Below are 16499 nucleotides of genomic sequence, written 5' to 3' on the forward strand. Positions count from 1 at the left end.
CGCAACAAACTTGCGATCGGCTTGCAACTAATGTAAAATCGGCTTAATATAAAATGGGCTTTCAGTGTTCCTGCACACTGGACGCGGAAACGTTTGCAATGCGGCAAAATGAGACGCGGTAAGGGTAAATTATGTATTGTGGAATACACAATTTCGGATAGATTGAAATTCTTATTCTTTGTTCTCTGTTCCCTGTTTCTTTTATTGTGCGGAGCCTCTAACCAATAAACACATTAGGAGCTGTAAGCTTATTGACTACCGCATCACATTTTGAGCGTAGCAAGCATTTCCGCGTCCAGTGTGCAGAAGCCATTAGTTGATGTTTAAAATCAGATAAGGGTAAGGTTAGATTATCATACATGACGCCGATATTTTGACATACGGTTGTTCTTTCGCGCGACGTTTAGAAGTTGGAAAATCTGAACTTCTAAGTGTCAACGCTGAAACTAACATGACGTCACAAAATTGTCTTGACGCGCGTCAATTGACGTCCATGAAAAAGCTTTAGTCTACTTTGCCATAGTTTCGCATTATTTTTGTTACATCAACTTGACAGGTCCAATTATAATAATGTTTTTGATGTGACATTTTGGACTTTATAGCACTTTACACGACACAATTAATATAATTATCGTCAAAAATTTATTGCGCGTGCTGCTAACTAATTTATATGAGCGATATTCGAGGTTAGTGACATATGAAATAATCTATAATTTTTGAAAGTTTCTAATAGAGTTTGTTTCGTACATTATATCCAATTTATTTTTTATGCATTTATTTCATAAAAAAATATAGATAAAGGGAAAGTTCTTGATTGTATCAAACTTCGAATGTCAAAAAGACCAATTAATTAGAAAAGAAGGACAACTCATAGTTGGAAGACTGTCGTCAGATGTTGGATAAAATATAAAAGTAAATAATTGTAAATAATTTTTACAAAATTGACTTTATTAAATTAATTAAATCAATTGTTCATTATAGCACCATTGATTTATCCATTATCTCCATGTATTAGAAAAGGAGGGACTTCTCTTACCTTAAAATTGTTGCTGAATTGACGTTTCAATGACATTCCGTACACGGAGAAAAATATTTGATTGAATTAAGAATGTACGATCGATCACTTGCGGGGTAAGTAATGAAGAGGATACGCTATTATTCTACATTGATAATACCTAATATATGAAAATCTTTTAATAATAAGAAAGGCTAAATTATGGTTTATTAAAATTAAATGATAACTAATTTTTGATTATTATGACATGCTTTCATCAGTTTTTTGTTTATATACAAATAAATTACACGGTGAATAGAGTTAAAATTCTTGCAAGAATGTAAAAAAAGGTTTGTTCTAACTATTTATATGTTTTTTATGCAAATCGAAGCACTTTAGGAGTAAGTAATTATGTAATATATCAATCATTCAATGCATATGTCATATGATATCATGCATAAAACTCTAACTTTAGTTCTTTCATTTTTAAAAATTATATAGTCAAAATTATATAGTCGGTTTGAAATTTTAATATAGTTTCGTTTTAAATAATATTCTGTGTAATTTTTAAATAGATCGAAGTATTTTGATTTTTCGATCGTACCTGCTTAACTGGACTTGTGGTGGAAAAAAATGAACGATCCAGAATTCTAATTAAGTTTACTAGATTTCTCGTAAATTTATTAGACTTTGGTTATTTCAAACAAAATTCTGATAGATTGGAAATTGGTTATTTCAACTAGAATTTTGATAGATTTTGAAATTGGTTATTTCAACCAGAATCGTGGTAAATTTAATCAGAAATCTAAACTTAACTAGAATTCTGGATCGTTCATTTTTCACAATTCCAGTTAATTCAACCAAATATTTTTTTCCGTGTATGTAAGAACAAAAAAATTACAATTTTGATCTTAATTGATGTATGAATAATTAATTTTTTGATATACTTCTTTCAATAGGTAAACATTAGAAACAACTGACTTGAAGTGACTAATAGAGACGTTTTTTATTTCGGTCTAATTACACCTGCATTTTATACAGATCCTTAAATCACTTCGACAAAGGTGGTCTACTCATCGCTATACTGCATATGTTTCGAGTACCAATCTAAACGGTGAAACCAACTGAAAGCTGAAAGATGATCGCTCCGTGTTCTCCACCGCGAAAAATGGCGATTAAGCACTTTTGAGCTGACGCACTGTCTAAACATTTTGATTGTTGCCACGCAGTGCGGCACGTGTTAGCTGTGTTATTCGTTTCGCCCAACATGAGCTTTGCAAGCAAGCATAGGAGCAAAAACGATCTCATTATTGATGTCTCACCGAATAATATTACAGCGCGACGACAGCGGCGAGTGTTAGAATTTCGGACCTGGCAGAAAGATAGACGGAAAAGAGGAACGACGAAAGATGAAGAGAAAGAGAAAGACGGACATCTTGATAAATGGAAAAACGCACCACTTACGAAGCTGCTGTAGGCATCGTTGATCTCTCGACTGAGATTGTTTCTTAGTCTCGCTACGCGTTTGAATAATTAATTTGTTCTCCATGTACATCAAGGATGTGACGCATTACATCATCTTGGGTGGTACAATGTGTTTACGCTTACCAGAATATTTAAGATATAGTGACGGATACTAGCTCGACACAGATTTTTAAATTACAAAAATGGATCTCCGATCCGATTCTACTCTTAATTTTAGAATGCTTGCCAGAGCTCTATTATTTTCTCCCATTTACATTCTCATTTGACAGAAAAAAATTTATCAGTTTGAAGAGAAACATGAAATGATAATGATCCATTAGAAATATATATAATTATGGAAAATGGCATTATAAAAATACTTAATTTAAAACATTTAATTTTGTTTTCAAATGAAGACGCAAAAATTCAGTGCTTTGAATAATCACATATATTTTTACTACGAAGCTTTACATGTTGAGTCATTTGTAATTTTATTAGGATAAGATCTAATTAATAAATATTCTGTCATATATATTCTTCTCGTTTTAGGTTTTCCATTACAGTTCTTCTCTCTCTCCGTTTTCGGAGACATTAACTTTTTTTTATACATCTGATGTCTTGACTCAGTTTTTTTCACTGGTAGAACTGGTGCACATTCAGTGCACTTTAAAGCCGTTTTACACAAATTGATGTAAAGATGTTCGTTTAATAAAAATATAGAAACGATTAAAAACGATTAGAATTAAACCGCGAAATCCTCAATACAATTCTATATTTTATTGTGATATTTGATAAAACATACATTGAATATTTTATTAATAGAGATATCTCACTTTTACATTCAGATTAAGTTAGTGTACAACAGCTTTAATATGCACTGAATGCGCATTTTACCAGTGAAAAATGCTATTATTTCACTTTTACGAACAGGTGCAATGTCTTTTGTTGCATTTATATGATACCTTTCGAATGTTTGAAAATTGAAACTCAATTTTGCGATGTAAGAATTTTGGAAGTACGTAAGGAGGGATTAAAAGAAGCTCATGTAATATCGATAATCATCGATATTATGATGAGCGTTCATTGACAAGATAAATATTCCAGATGAAGAAAAGAGAGGGATTTTTTGTTAAGAAAAGAAGAAGAACACATTTGTGTTAACAACATATGTATGAAACCGGGACCGTCAAAATATAAAAGTGAACAATGTCTCATAACATCGAAGAGAAAATATATCGTTTTACTCTTATCGCATTGTCTCTAATTTTAACCGACTTTTTGCGCTAGAAATACATTTAATTTTTGACTGAAGAAATTTTGTTTTTACATTAAAGGATAAAATTCAATTTCATGCGTTACATTCTTCAATTTGCATATATTAAAGGATATAATTCAAGCTAATCAACGATTGACTGCTAATTATCTACTATCATGCAACGATTTTTTCCAAGCTATAATATAATTGCGAACAGGATTATAATTGTTTTAATGTTACCAGCGTTTATTAGAGAGAGCGAAGTATACATTTATATTATGTTTTGTTTTTTTACCGTTTGTAATATTCTATGTTTTATTGATAATGATCTGATCGCGATCGAAACGTTTGTTTGTTTATTAGCGCATTGTATTTAATTACATCATTATATTAATGATATAATTAAATAATTTGTTTGATTTGTAGCCCTTTTTCTTTCTCGTATTATAAAAGTGAATCTTTGCGTTATTTTCTCCGTTGGATATGTTAAACGGATGGGTAAACGGATAAATCGGCGAGCTGGTGGCATCGTGATCGATATACAATCTCGATAAAGGAAGACACCGGCCGGCCAGTCGGTCGAGACGAAGAGAACGATGAAGAAGCAAGAAAAGAGGAGGAGAAGAGGAGTCACGGCGGTTTTAGATCCAGTGATATAGGAGGCACGATATATAAGTCGTTCGTTCGTTCGTCCGCGTCTTCGTCCATGGCCGGGCATACATAATCGGGTTACCGTTTACGTGACACGACGAGTCGATCGGCGACGAACGGGGTCTCGGGGGAAAAAAAACACGAGCTTTTCGATAGAAACGGCCGAACGGCACATATATATATATATATATATATATATATATATATATATATCGTAGCTGGATCTCTCGTCCGTTTTAGTTGTCCGAAAACCCTTATAAGTTCCGGATAGTCTCTTCCATGTTAGCGCGAGTTTTCCATGCTAATGTGTCCTCTTTCTTTTCCTCTTGCCCTACTTGCTTTGCGCGATTTCCGCGCGTTCCTCCTCTTGTATTTCTTCAGTTCGTCTCGTTCTCCAATCTTCTACATTTGCCCGTCCCTTAACCCTCCGGCTGTAGGTCTCATCGCACATCGCTGATGCACACGTGCGTTTATATACTAACTAAACTGTATCATCATCGCACTCTGCTCCCTATCACTCTCTCCTTCTCCTTTCGTTCGCCATACATCGTCGTCCTTGGCCTTGTCTTGTCCCTTCTCATTAGGAGTCTTCTTTGCCCTTTTTCTGTCCCGGCTATCGGCAAACGTGCGCGTCGTCTTCTTCACCAGTTACTTCCTCCCTCTCTCCCTTCCTTCATCCTTTTCCAACCCGTCTAACTCTTTCTCTTTTTCTTCCGCTCTTTCTAACTCCCGTCCTCGTCGTCGTTCCCGGCTGTTTTACTTTTGCTCTTGTTTATCTCTCCTGCAACAAGAGCGCGCGATCTCTCCTGTATAAATTGCATTCTCGTCGTGCAATTGAACGGATCGAGGACTCACGAGATACGCTAAAATAAGGAAGTTGAAGGAAACAAATCGAGTGGACGGAACATTGGGATAGAAATAGTGACAATGTTGGAATGGTGCGTCGGAATTGCGACCACCCTGTTGACCTTCCTTATCTACTTTGCATATTTCTTCAAATTCAACTGGGTGAAAGTGAGTGATAATCAAGCGACATTATTTTCTGTGTTTTTACTATGAAGTGTGTTAAGATTATAACTTAGTACTTCTTAAAGGACATGAGAATTGAGGCTAAAACGCGACAGACCCGCAGTTTTTACGCGAGTAACAAACATCGGAAGGTGGGTAAACTACCACCGGTCTACCCGAATGGATGGTTCGCTCTGCTCGAAAGTTCGCAGATAAAAAATGGTCAGGTGAAACATGTGTCTGCTCTCGGTGAAAATTTCGCGGTATTCAGGTACGTCAGGGTATAGAATTTTCTTTGATTATTTTTTTAAATATTTTAAGATATAACAGGATGTTCTATTTCAAGATATATCTTAAAATATTTAAAATACATATTATTTATCACGTAACGTTTTATCAATTTCTTCAAGAACCGAAAGAGGCGTTGTCAACATTTTAGATGCATATTGCCCGCATTTAGGGGCAAATATGGCTGAGGGTGGTCGTGTTAAGGGAAATTGTCTGGAGTGTCCATTTCATAGCTGGACGTTTCGCGGAGAGGATGGCTATTGCGAAAACATACCTTATGCTGAAAAGGGTATTAATCAAGTTCTACATAATTTTGAATCTCAGACGACATCTATCTACCCTTTTGCTATTAGGATCTGTAGCCAAGATGTTCGAATCGGTTTTTACGAAACCACATTCCTGCATACAAATGCCTATTTGTGCATTTTAATATACAATACAAACGTTTGCGTCTAAATATCAGGTGTCCATTTAGGGCCTAAATTATTCACAATTCTTGATTTTATACTAGAAATATATAAAAAAATGCATACTAGAAATTATTTCCCGATGCATCTATCCTAGTTATATATATACATTTTTTTCACAGTGCCGCATGTCGCCCATGTAAAAGTTTGGAAGAGCTGCGAAGTGAATCACATTATCTTCGTCTGGTACCACTCTGAATCAGCTGAGCCAAACTGGCAACCCCAACCACATACATGCATTTCCAACGGCTCCTGGCGTTACCAAGGTCGCAATGAGTACCTCATTAATTGCCACATACAGGTTTGTCACGCATTCGATTCTCTAATGTGAGAAGATATGTTTCATTACATAAAAATCACTTTGAGATGATTAGAAAAAAAAAGAATTAAGTTCGCAACGAAATAAATGAATTAAACTAATTATTAGTGTTTGCTTGAAAGTACTGTCACTTTCCAGAGTCATGAACTGAAGAAAAAAGTATTAGAAAGAAAATTATTCTTTTCTTCTTTTATTCTTCGTATCTTGAGAATCTCTTTCAAATAGGCAATAAAGGTAGATATTAAGTTAAGGCTGTTTTTCAGCTGAAATGAAAAAGTTCTGAGATGTACAAATATATACGATTATTCAAATCGAATGATATTTCATTTATCTTGGGAACATGGGAGAAATCATCAAATCAAATCAAATCAAATAGATCTATCATATTTATGCTATCACATTTATTGAAAAAGTAAGAATAATAAAACAAGAATTGAGCAATAAGGATATATCATAGTATTAAATATGCAAACTCTTCTTTTTGAAAGAAATTCCGCAAAACAATTTTATTACGCAATAAGATAATTATCATACTGTGATACTATTTTGTTATAATTTCTGTACATACATCGAAGGCTTAGTAAGAATAGAACACGCAGTTATTATTACTTATTATTACGCTTTTAACATTTGTGGAATCATTTCATCCTTGTCTATTAAAAAGCAAGAACGAATGATGATTGCGAGCATTATGAGCATCAAGTGAAACGCAGCCCTAATAAAATCTGAAAAGCGTCATCATTGCTTTTTTTACTTTTAGTATCTTCAGGAATCATGGAATATGTCGAAATGAATTCCGATCGGAATTATTCCGTTTTCTCTAGAAAACACAATAGAAATCTAAGGAATAATTGAATAATTCCGATCGGAATTTATTCTTACTCCAATATGCGTTACTATCATGTATTCTCAAAAATATGTAGTATTTGTTAACAAATTTTATATAATTATTTTTTTCAAATCTAAATCTAAAAATTTCAAACACAAACTTTTCCATGATTCTGATGTTTCTCCAAAATAAGTGATATATCATTCGAATCCGTATGAGTATCCAGTAAACGAAAATGGATTGAATGAAGTAAAAATTGCAATTTATTTTAATTTATCCGAGTTCGCGCTTTAGAGCTGAAATGAATTAATATCTAAGGGCATAAATTCGTTTTTGTTCATGAACATTTATAATTTTTTTTTCTAGTTAAGTTAGAGTTTTATGCATAATGTCATATGACATATGCATTGAATAATTGATATATTACATAATTACTTATTTTTAAAATGCTTCGATCCACATAAAAAACATATAAACAATTAGAACAAATCTTTTTTTATATCCTTGTAAGAATTTTAACTCTATTCACCGTGTAATTTATGTGTATACAAGCAAAAAGCTGATGAAAACATTTGATGAAAACATCTATTTGAGCATTTAAAAAAATATACGCGGAAAACTTGGCAATGCTGTTGACTTCCGACATTATGTTAGATTGCTTCCTTCATCCTGTGACATATGTGTGATGATTGAATATATATGTGTTTGCTTATAACCTGTTATAACTATAAAACACGTATATGAAAATAATATTTTAATCTCAATTATCAATTACTATAGTGTGCAACTCGAGTAGGAATGTCATTCTCATTTTCAGAATGCAACGTTACCAAGTTATTGATGATCATTAAACATAAAACATTAAATTACTTGCATTTTCTAATAATGCAGTATTAATATTATGATTCATTAAATTAAAAATTAGCAATCAATGTTATCACTTAATTTTAATAAATCATAAATTAGCTTTTTTATTATTAAAAGATTTTTATATTTTAGATTGGTATTATCAATGTAGAACAATAGCGTATCTTCCTTATCTACCCCGCAAGTGATCGATCGTACATCCTTAAACAAAGTGCATATTTTCATAATTTGGATGTGATGTATTTATAGTTTATAAATTAGCTATGTTGAAATTTTTTTTAATTGAAGTAAATTCAAACGAGACTGTTCTTATTCATAATTTTGAACTGTGATGTATTCATGGCTAACATATTTATGACATAAATATTTTTGGATTCAAATAGATAGAAATATAAAATGTACAATTTATGTTGAATTTGGATGATTTATGTTTTTATTGAAATGAATTAAAATACGAAAAGAGCTATTTATCATGTAGAAATCAAATGTATTCATGTATTCAAATGAATTCGAAAAATCAGAAGCTCGAATTCGGAAATGTCGAAATGAATTCATTTCTATCCATTTCGATTTATTCTTGTTTACTGAGTAGCCATTTAATATGATATATAATTTATATATGTCGAAATTTTTTTATTTTGACCGAATTTTGAAAAACAATCTTAACTCCTCCTTTGTGGACTTGTACATTAGGATATAGCTGAGAATGGAGCTGATCCTGCGCATCTTACCTCAGTGCACGGTCCAGTTATGTTTCTTTCTGGCAACTTTTCCTGGTTAGCTCAGCACTTGTGGATCACCTACACGGGATGGCGATCGCATTATAATCAGACGGACGAAGACGAAGAAGCAGCAAAGAAGCGCGCTGAATTAAACAGCGTGTCGATCCACCCTATCGAGAATGACAATGGGAATAATCACTTTGCAGTCTCACAGAATAATTTCGGCAGTAAAGAGAAGCACAAGGCCGGTCTGCACATGTGCCACAAGTTGATCCTTCTGGAACGTTTTAGCATAATGGAGATTGATGTGCTCGCCGAGCAGATTGGACCTAGCTATGTTGAGCTAATGATCAACACGTCGATCGGACCCATGTACATTTTGCAGACAGTAACGCCGGTTGAACCGTTGCTGCAACGGGTGACCCATCAGATCTTCTCACCGCCTTTGCTGGCACCATACGCGAATCTCATTTTTTTGGGCGAATGCTTGATGTTTGAGCGCGACGTTAAAATCTGGAACTACAAGAAATATGAGCGACAACCTATCCTGGTGCGCGAGGATCGAGCCATCCAAGCATATCGCCGTTGGTACTCGCAATTCTACTCTGATCACAGTCCCACCTATGAGACGGCTATGAAGGATCTACAGTGGTAGCAATACCTTCTTTTTAAAATGTAACTTATATATTTTCTGTTATATTTGTAGGTATTATTTTTATTATTAAAATAGATAACTTATGTACAATGCTTATTTTTAAGCATTCGATATATGTTAATTATAATATAAATAGTTGTGGTTTAAAAAAAAATTAAATCTTTATTAGAGTGTCCATATATTTTTACTATTGCTTTATATGTTTGACATATCTGCAATGTATATATAAAATTTTATATCAGACAACGATAAATAAATAAGAAAACGATGGAGTTTTTCTTCACTCTAATCGTAGTTATTTAAACAAAAATAGTGAGAAAATAATAATATTTAAATGTCTAACTCTCAAGACATTATATTTGAAAAAATAAATTATGAGAATTAATTGTTGAACTCGCATGAATCTAAGAAAATTCGTTGTATACAAATTCCAATTATTTAATGATATTATCCGTCTTACGTTTTTATTAATTCAATGAGTGAACTGTTTTACGAAATATGTTAAAGTTCAAGACAATTTGCAACTCAGCATGTAACGTAATAACATTATAGCATTCAGGGTCGTGTAAAGAGTTTTGGGGTCCTAACTTTTCGTAAAATATTAAAAAAGATTTGAAGAATTTAGAAAATATAAAAAAACAGAATAATTAAAATTATATTTATTTTATTATATATTATTATATATATGTATGTCATATATAAAAATATCGTGTACATATATGTATAATTTTACGTTATCAACATAATTCAGTGCTATATGTTAAGGAGATTCCTAAAGTAAAGCTTTCGAACTTCGACGAAGTTACCAAAGGTCGCTGTTTTTCTATCGACATGTCTTTATACACTACCACATCAAAATCTCACGCAACCTATGATACACGCAATCGCACATTTGTATAACAAATTCGTCGCGATAAAACGTCTAAGTCTAATTCCAAGAATTCGATGTTATTTATTCGTGAAAACTACGTGTTTGTGGATTACTATTTCGTAAGTACAAGTTGCAAAACTTTCGTATCAAACAAATGTTATCACGACTTAACAGCTCAAAACGTTTGATGTTACTCTAAGAAATGATAAAAAATATATTAATTTCGAAATTTTTGGTCGTTCTTGGTATAAACTCCATCTCATAAACACGCATTAATGCGTATACTTTAATCCTAGAAAAGGATTTTAGAATCTATGAAAAAGAAAAAAGTATTTAGTTTATTGTACAAAAATTATATAATTTAATACAAACAGTAATACAAATAGCTTTAGGATCCCTTTAATAACTCAGTTTGTTTTTTATTTTTTCCATCAATTAGGTTCGGACATCGCAAGTTAAAGTGGAAAGTCTCGTGAGCTGGATGCAACCCACGAGCTACTTATAGTTGTATATCATTATCATAAAAAAATACATAAAACTCGCTTGATTAAATAAACAATTGTATCATCGATATATAATTTTACATTAAATTTGAGATATAAAGATTTTATTAAATTTAAACTATTACTTCTTTGAAGTGCAAATGAAATATAAATAAATATCATCTGCATGTGAAAATTAGATTGGCTAGGGATTAATTTAAATAGAAATCATAGATAATTTATGTAAAGTCAAAGACATAATGCGAGGGAATAACGATAGCGATAGAAACAACACGATTTCAATCTATCAAAAATCAGATACATCGAAATATATAGTTTCTAATAGCTCACCCTAAAAAAAATATTCTGCCGATAAGCGAAGAATTCCTCGTACAATTAGCATTTTCTCTAAACAAAAAATTTTACTTGAATCAAGCGCGTGTATCTATAACACGTATTTATGTATCGAAATAAGGAGACATAAGCTATGATTAAAAAGAAATTTCTCTATAGAAAATTTTATTATTGGGTCATTTAAAAAGTATCTGCGGTTTTTTCATTTAAAAATTGAACAAAAAACCGTGGATACTTTTTAAATGATATAACTCGAATAATCTTTTAAAATAAATGGATATATAAGATACGACACACTTATTTGTTAGAAGATATTTGTCATTTATGTGCTATCATAACTACGCGCGTATGTCAGTATATGCAAGACATTCTTCTAATAATAAGAGAATTGTAATCTTAAATGTAGCATTTTTATGGTTATACAAAATTTTACTTTGTAAAGTATCTTCTTGAGGTTGTATAAATCCTCTGACATTAAAACGGAATCGCTAAAAGGCAGAATATTTTATTTTGGGTGAAATCGTTATTTCTATGGCTATCGCTATTCTCCTCGCATTATGTTGGATGTTTAAAACTTCGGAGCCCCTAACATTGGGGGCCCTGATGCAGTGCTTGCTGTGAACCCTCCCTTTGCACGGCCCTGAGCCATCATTATTGAAGCACAATTTATGTTAAACAATTAAAAATTAAAAGTAGGATTCTACGTATTTGACTGACGTATGTCATACATATGTGAATTTATTTCATGTTAAAAATCTCCAGTAATAACAAATATAAAAGAAAATGTAAGTATTACGTAAACTGTGATTCATTTACAAATATTAATTTATCATTCACTGAAATTTCGAAATAGCGCGCGGTTCAGAAGTCTGAAGGCTATAATGAGATTGCCTCTAATTCACTCCAAAACAATGAAATTCACTATATTAATGGCTACACTGAAAAAAAATGTATGTAAACAGCATTATCTTAATTGAAAATAACTTTATCAATTTAATAACACATTAATAAAACAAATACTTATGTTCTTGTTTTAATAAAATTTTATTTGTTTCATTAATACTGTTTAATTAATATTGTTGCAACAAATCAAAAAGATTATTTTTAATTAAAATAATGCTGTTGAAACAACTTTTTTTTTAGTATACTGTTATGCTATTCATAACTCGGAAGGGATTTTCATGTTTTTTCGAAGTTCGCTATTACGAGATTCCAGTGTAATTTTCGCAATTAATATTTCAAAGCACACAAGGAATTGATATTTAATCGAAGATGTAAAGAATAAAAATTTGATATTTGATTATATCAGATATATTTTTCGCGTTTTGAATTGTCTGCTGATTTGAATTTAATTTGATCGTTTTCTAAATCATCTAATATTGAATAATTTGAACGAAAGCTCGCAGAAACCTGATTAATATATATATTAATCTATAATTGCATATTAACATGGAATGATACATATTATTAATAATGCGCTTCGCTGTCACATTTATGCACGTTATTTGAAATTGTACATACAATATCACAACTATATATTTTTGTCTTAATCAAAAGTTACAATAATTCAAATCTTCTATATTAATTATATAATGTACGTAAAATTATATATATAATGCGAAGTCCCGTGGTCTTATTTTTTGTCTACGCAAAACAACGCAAATATCTTTGCTGCGTTAATGTGCGAGATGCTAATCGTCGAGCGAATCGTTGCTTCGTGCGATCGTATTATCTTCTTTGCGTTACTTTTCAGTCGCAATAAAGCGTCGCAAAGTGTTACGTGATCATCATATTCTGGTGATTGATATGCGCAGGATTGTTGCTAGTCCTTTCGGGAGTGCGTTTGTATGAGCGCCATGAAGAAACATTAATGGTGAAGCAGTGGGAGGAAAAAAAGAAAGAGATTAATCTGGAAGTCATGGAGCGACACTGGAGCATCCAAGTAATTTATTTATTTATTTATGTATTATATACGGATTGATCATTTTCGGCTGCGCTACATTTGAGCCGCAAATAATGCACTCTGAACATTTTATAATATTGTATTTTGTGCAAAAAGTATTTTATATATATGGTATATATATATATATATATATATATATATATATATATACATAAAATATTTTTGATAATTAAAAAATTTTCGAAATTAAATTTCATATAAGAAATTAAATTATGTATAATGCATAATATCGTGACTTGTGTACTAGGATGAGTGCAATTTATTTTCTTGTCAATATTTGTATATAAATTTTAGGAATATGTATTCTAAACTATGATAACGAGACTTGTGCAATTTTTAAATATTACAATATAATTTATAATTTCTAGTAGCTCAAACCATAATGTAGTTCACCAACCATAAATAATTAAAGATAATTTGATAATTTTTTAGAAATATGACAGAATCGAAGTGTTAGTGTACTCAAAGTATCAAACGATCGTCATATTTTGGTATTGATTATGCAAGGTCGCAATCAGCCTTTTCGCAAGTGTGAGCGCCATGAAACCGCAGGAATTACATATAAGAACGGAAAAAGAAAGAAGAGAAGGAGATATGAAAGGCATCATACGACAGCGAAGCATTCGAAAGGTAAATAATTTATTAGTGTGCCTTCCAACACGAATCAAATGACACAATGAATTATTATTATACATCCTTATTTGTTTACCAATGTTAAACAAAGATGATATCATTGTGTCGCTTGTTGGAAAGCACACTTATTTATTTGCTATTAGCTATTTATAAAATTCATCGTTTCCTGTTCAGTTTCATGTTCAGTTATACACAGTGCATAGAATATTCAAACTGCAATTTTCGTATTGGGACATACATATAAAAATTATTAAGATACGTCTTCATACAGATTACCGGCAACGTGTAGCCGAATCCCGGGAAAATTCCATTCATGCACCAAATTTTTGTCAGTACTTGTAATCAGATAAAGATAAAGCCTCGAGAATCAGAAACACCAATACAGTGATCATGTTGCTGCTCTCGGATGAGAAATGATGCTTGTTCAGATAAATTGATGTAACCTTGAGCATATCACTTGAGCATATCACTAGTCATGATGTTGCAAAATGGTTGAAGCTACATCACATTGATAACGTAGATAAACCAAGTGAATGAGCGATACTACATAACAGTAATAAATTTCGCATTGGCAATTTCCATCGCCAAGTGAACGTCATTACTATGTAACTAATATCTTCTCTTCATTGCAAGGACTCAATTGATCCTTGCGATTATTAAACAGAGAATATAAGAAAATATATATATCATATTAAAAACATATTAAAAAAATTTTTTAACGATTCGATCATTTTCCAGATGCGCTCTTTGAATTTTTTCCTTTTTTGCTATTGCTATATGATTTGGCATATTTGCAATGTATATACTAAATTTTATACTAGACAATAATGAATAAATAAGAAAATGAACTTCATTTCACCTTTAATCATTTTTATTTTCTCACTTATTTAGAAAAAATAGCAAAAGAAAGTATTGTTTAAAAGTCTAAGGTTCATAAAAATCTCAGATAGCTTTAAACGGCTCATAGGTTAAAATTGTTCCTATTGAGACATTTATTCAGATTGAAGAGAATTACAACATATCTAAAAATTAGCTAAATTCGCAGAAAGACATTTTCCCATAAGATTACGGTACGGAATCATTTAGTTTATTCCGGATGTCTCATGTAATGACTATGTTTGATCAGAAATTTTATCAGTGGTTTCATTATATTGATTGTATTAGAGGAGAGATTGGAATTATTTAACTTTATCTCATTGCATTGAAGAGAACTCGAACAAGAAAATGTCTGTCCAGTTGAATTTGTCAGCTTTTATGAACTTTGTATTACGGTAACAATTATTATACAATTTCGACATTAATAGCGCGACAAAATCTCATTGGCAATTTGAGTTGCAACTTTAGATTTATTTTAATAAATATTTTCTTTAATTAATTATAAAAAGTAAATGTAAAAACATATGCACAGATCGATGAAAATTTGTTGTATATATAGTGTACTATACAAACGTAAGTTATTCATTGACATTTTTGTCTTCCATGCATTTCTATATACCAGCTCGATAAGCCCAGTTCCATGTCATTCCTATAAATAGTATAAATGAATAAAAATACATTCAGAATTGAAAAGGATTTATTTTAACATTCATGAATCCGTATTTCTGAAAATCTAAATCCATTTTAATCCATTTCAATCCATTCTTGTTTGCTGAGTATTTATTATGTAACGTTTTATCAATTTTTTCAAAAATCGAAAGAGGCGTTATCAACATTTTGGACGCATTGTTCTCATTTAGGGGCAAATATGGCCGAGGGTGGTCGTGTCAAAGGAGATTGTCTGGAATGTCCCTTTCATAACTGGAAGTTTCGCGGAGAAGATGGCTACTGTGAGAACATACCTTATACCATAAAAGGTATTAATCAAGTTTTATTTTTAATTAAGTCTTAAGGTAAATTTTTACGAGCTGTTCTAACCGGCTGTTTCAGCAATAAAAAGGATCACCTGATCAAAGTTGATATTTGATATTTGTCAATTTTGACCACGTAATCCTTTCTGTCACTGAAACAGCCTGTTTGAGCAGCTCGTGAAAATTTGTCTTCAGATAGCTAATAAATAAATAAATCAAATAACGCTCGTTAGGTTGCAATACACATGAAAACATATGCACAAATCTATGAAAACTCGTTGTATATAAATTCCAATAGTTCAATGTTATCTTTCATGCTTTTCCATTACTTTGATAAATGAAGTTTTTATGAAGATAAGTATGTAGAAGTTCGAGATAAATCGCAATTCAGCACTGTATATGACGCATAACATTGAAATGCATCATTGAAATATATCATTGAAATACATTACTGATTATATAATATCATCTAAAATGACAAGTAGGATTCTATGTATTTGTCTGATACGTGCAAAATAATTCCATGTTAAATATTTCTTAATGACAAATGGAAAAAGGAAATGTTATTGCATGGTATAGTTTACTGTCAATTAACGGTAAATGATCTCGCAATTGATGTTATCAAAGCGATCGCAATTTGTACAGGTATTTAGAATTAAAGAGATAAAAGATAAAGATTTAATGTTTAATTATATTAAATATATTTTTCATGTTTTTTTTTTTCAATTTTTTGATGATTTGAATTTAATTTGCTCGCCATTTTTGGAAAAAATGGTGGATTGAATAATTTTAATGAGAATAAAAAAACTGGTTAATATTCATAATGTATA

At 31.4% G+C, this 16499-nt stretch overlaps 1 protein-coding gene and 1 long non-coding RNA gene across 3 annotated transcripts; both read left to right on the forward strand.

Moving 5' to 3' along the window:
- The first annotated feature begins 7 nt into the window (after nucleotides 1-7).
- nvd (cholesterol 7-desaturase nvd) lies at nucleotides 8-10619 on the forward strand. 2 transcript variants are annotated; one of them, XM_087407757.1, is made up of 8 exons: nucleotides 8-339; nucleotides 603-686; nucleotides 796-912; nucleotides 982-5378; nucleotides 5447-5643; nucleotides 5783-5949; nucleotides 6250-6428; nucleotides 8836-10619. In XM_087407757.1, exons 4-8 carry the CDS (start codon nucleotides 5292-5294, stop codon nucleotides 9517-9519), a joined length of 1314 nt encoding a protein of 437 aa, XP_087263883.1. In that variant the 5' UTR covers nucleotides 8-339; nucleotides 603-686; nucleotides 796-912; nucleotides 982-5291; the 3' UTR covers nucleotides 9520-10619. The 2 variants fall into 2 exon arrangements, with proteins under 2 accessions (XP_087263883.1, XP_087263884.1); XM_087407758.1 differs by having other exon boundaries at nucleotides 9-339; nucleotides 5459-5643.
- Nucleotides 10620-13030: 2411 nt separating this feature from the next.
- LOC147909166 (uncharacterized) lies at nucleotides 13031-15663 on the forward strand. Its single transcript, XR_015545657.1, has 3 exons — nucleotides 13031-13168; nucleotides 13622-13819; nucleotides 15559-15663. It is a non-coding gene; the product is annotated as an uncharacterized LOC147909166 (long non-coding RNA).
- Nucleotides 15664-16499: the final 836 nt, after the last annotated feature.

The sequence above is a fragment of the Acromyrmex echinatior genome, chromosome 7, assembly GCF_024713525.1.
Source record: "Acromyrmex echinatior isolate Ae372 chromosome 7, ASM2471352v2, whole genome shotgun sequence".
NCBI classification, from domain to species: Eukaryota; Metazoa; Arthropoda; class Insecta; order Hymenoptera; family Formicidae; genus Acromyrmex; species Acromyrmex echinatior.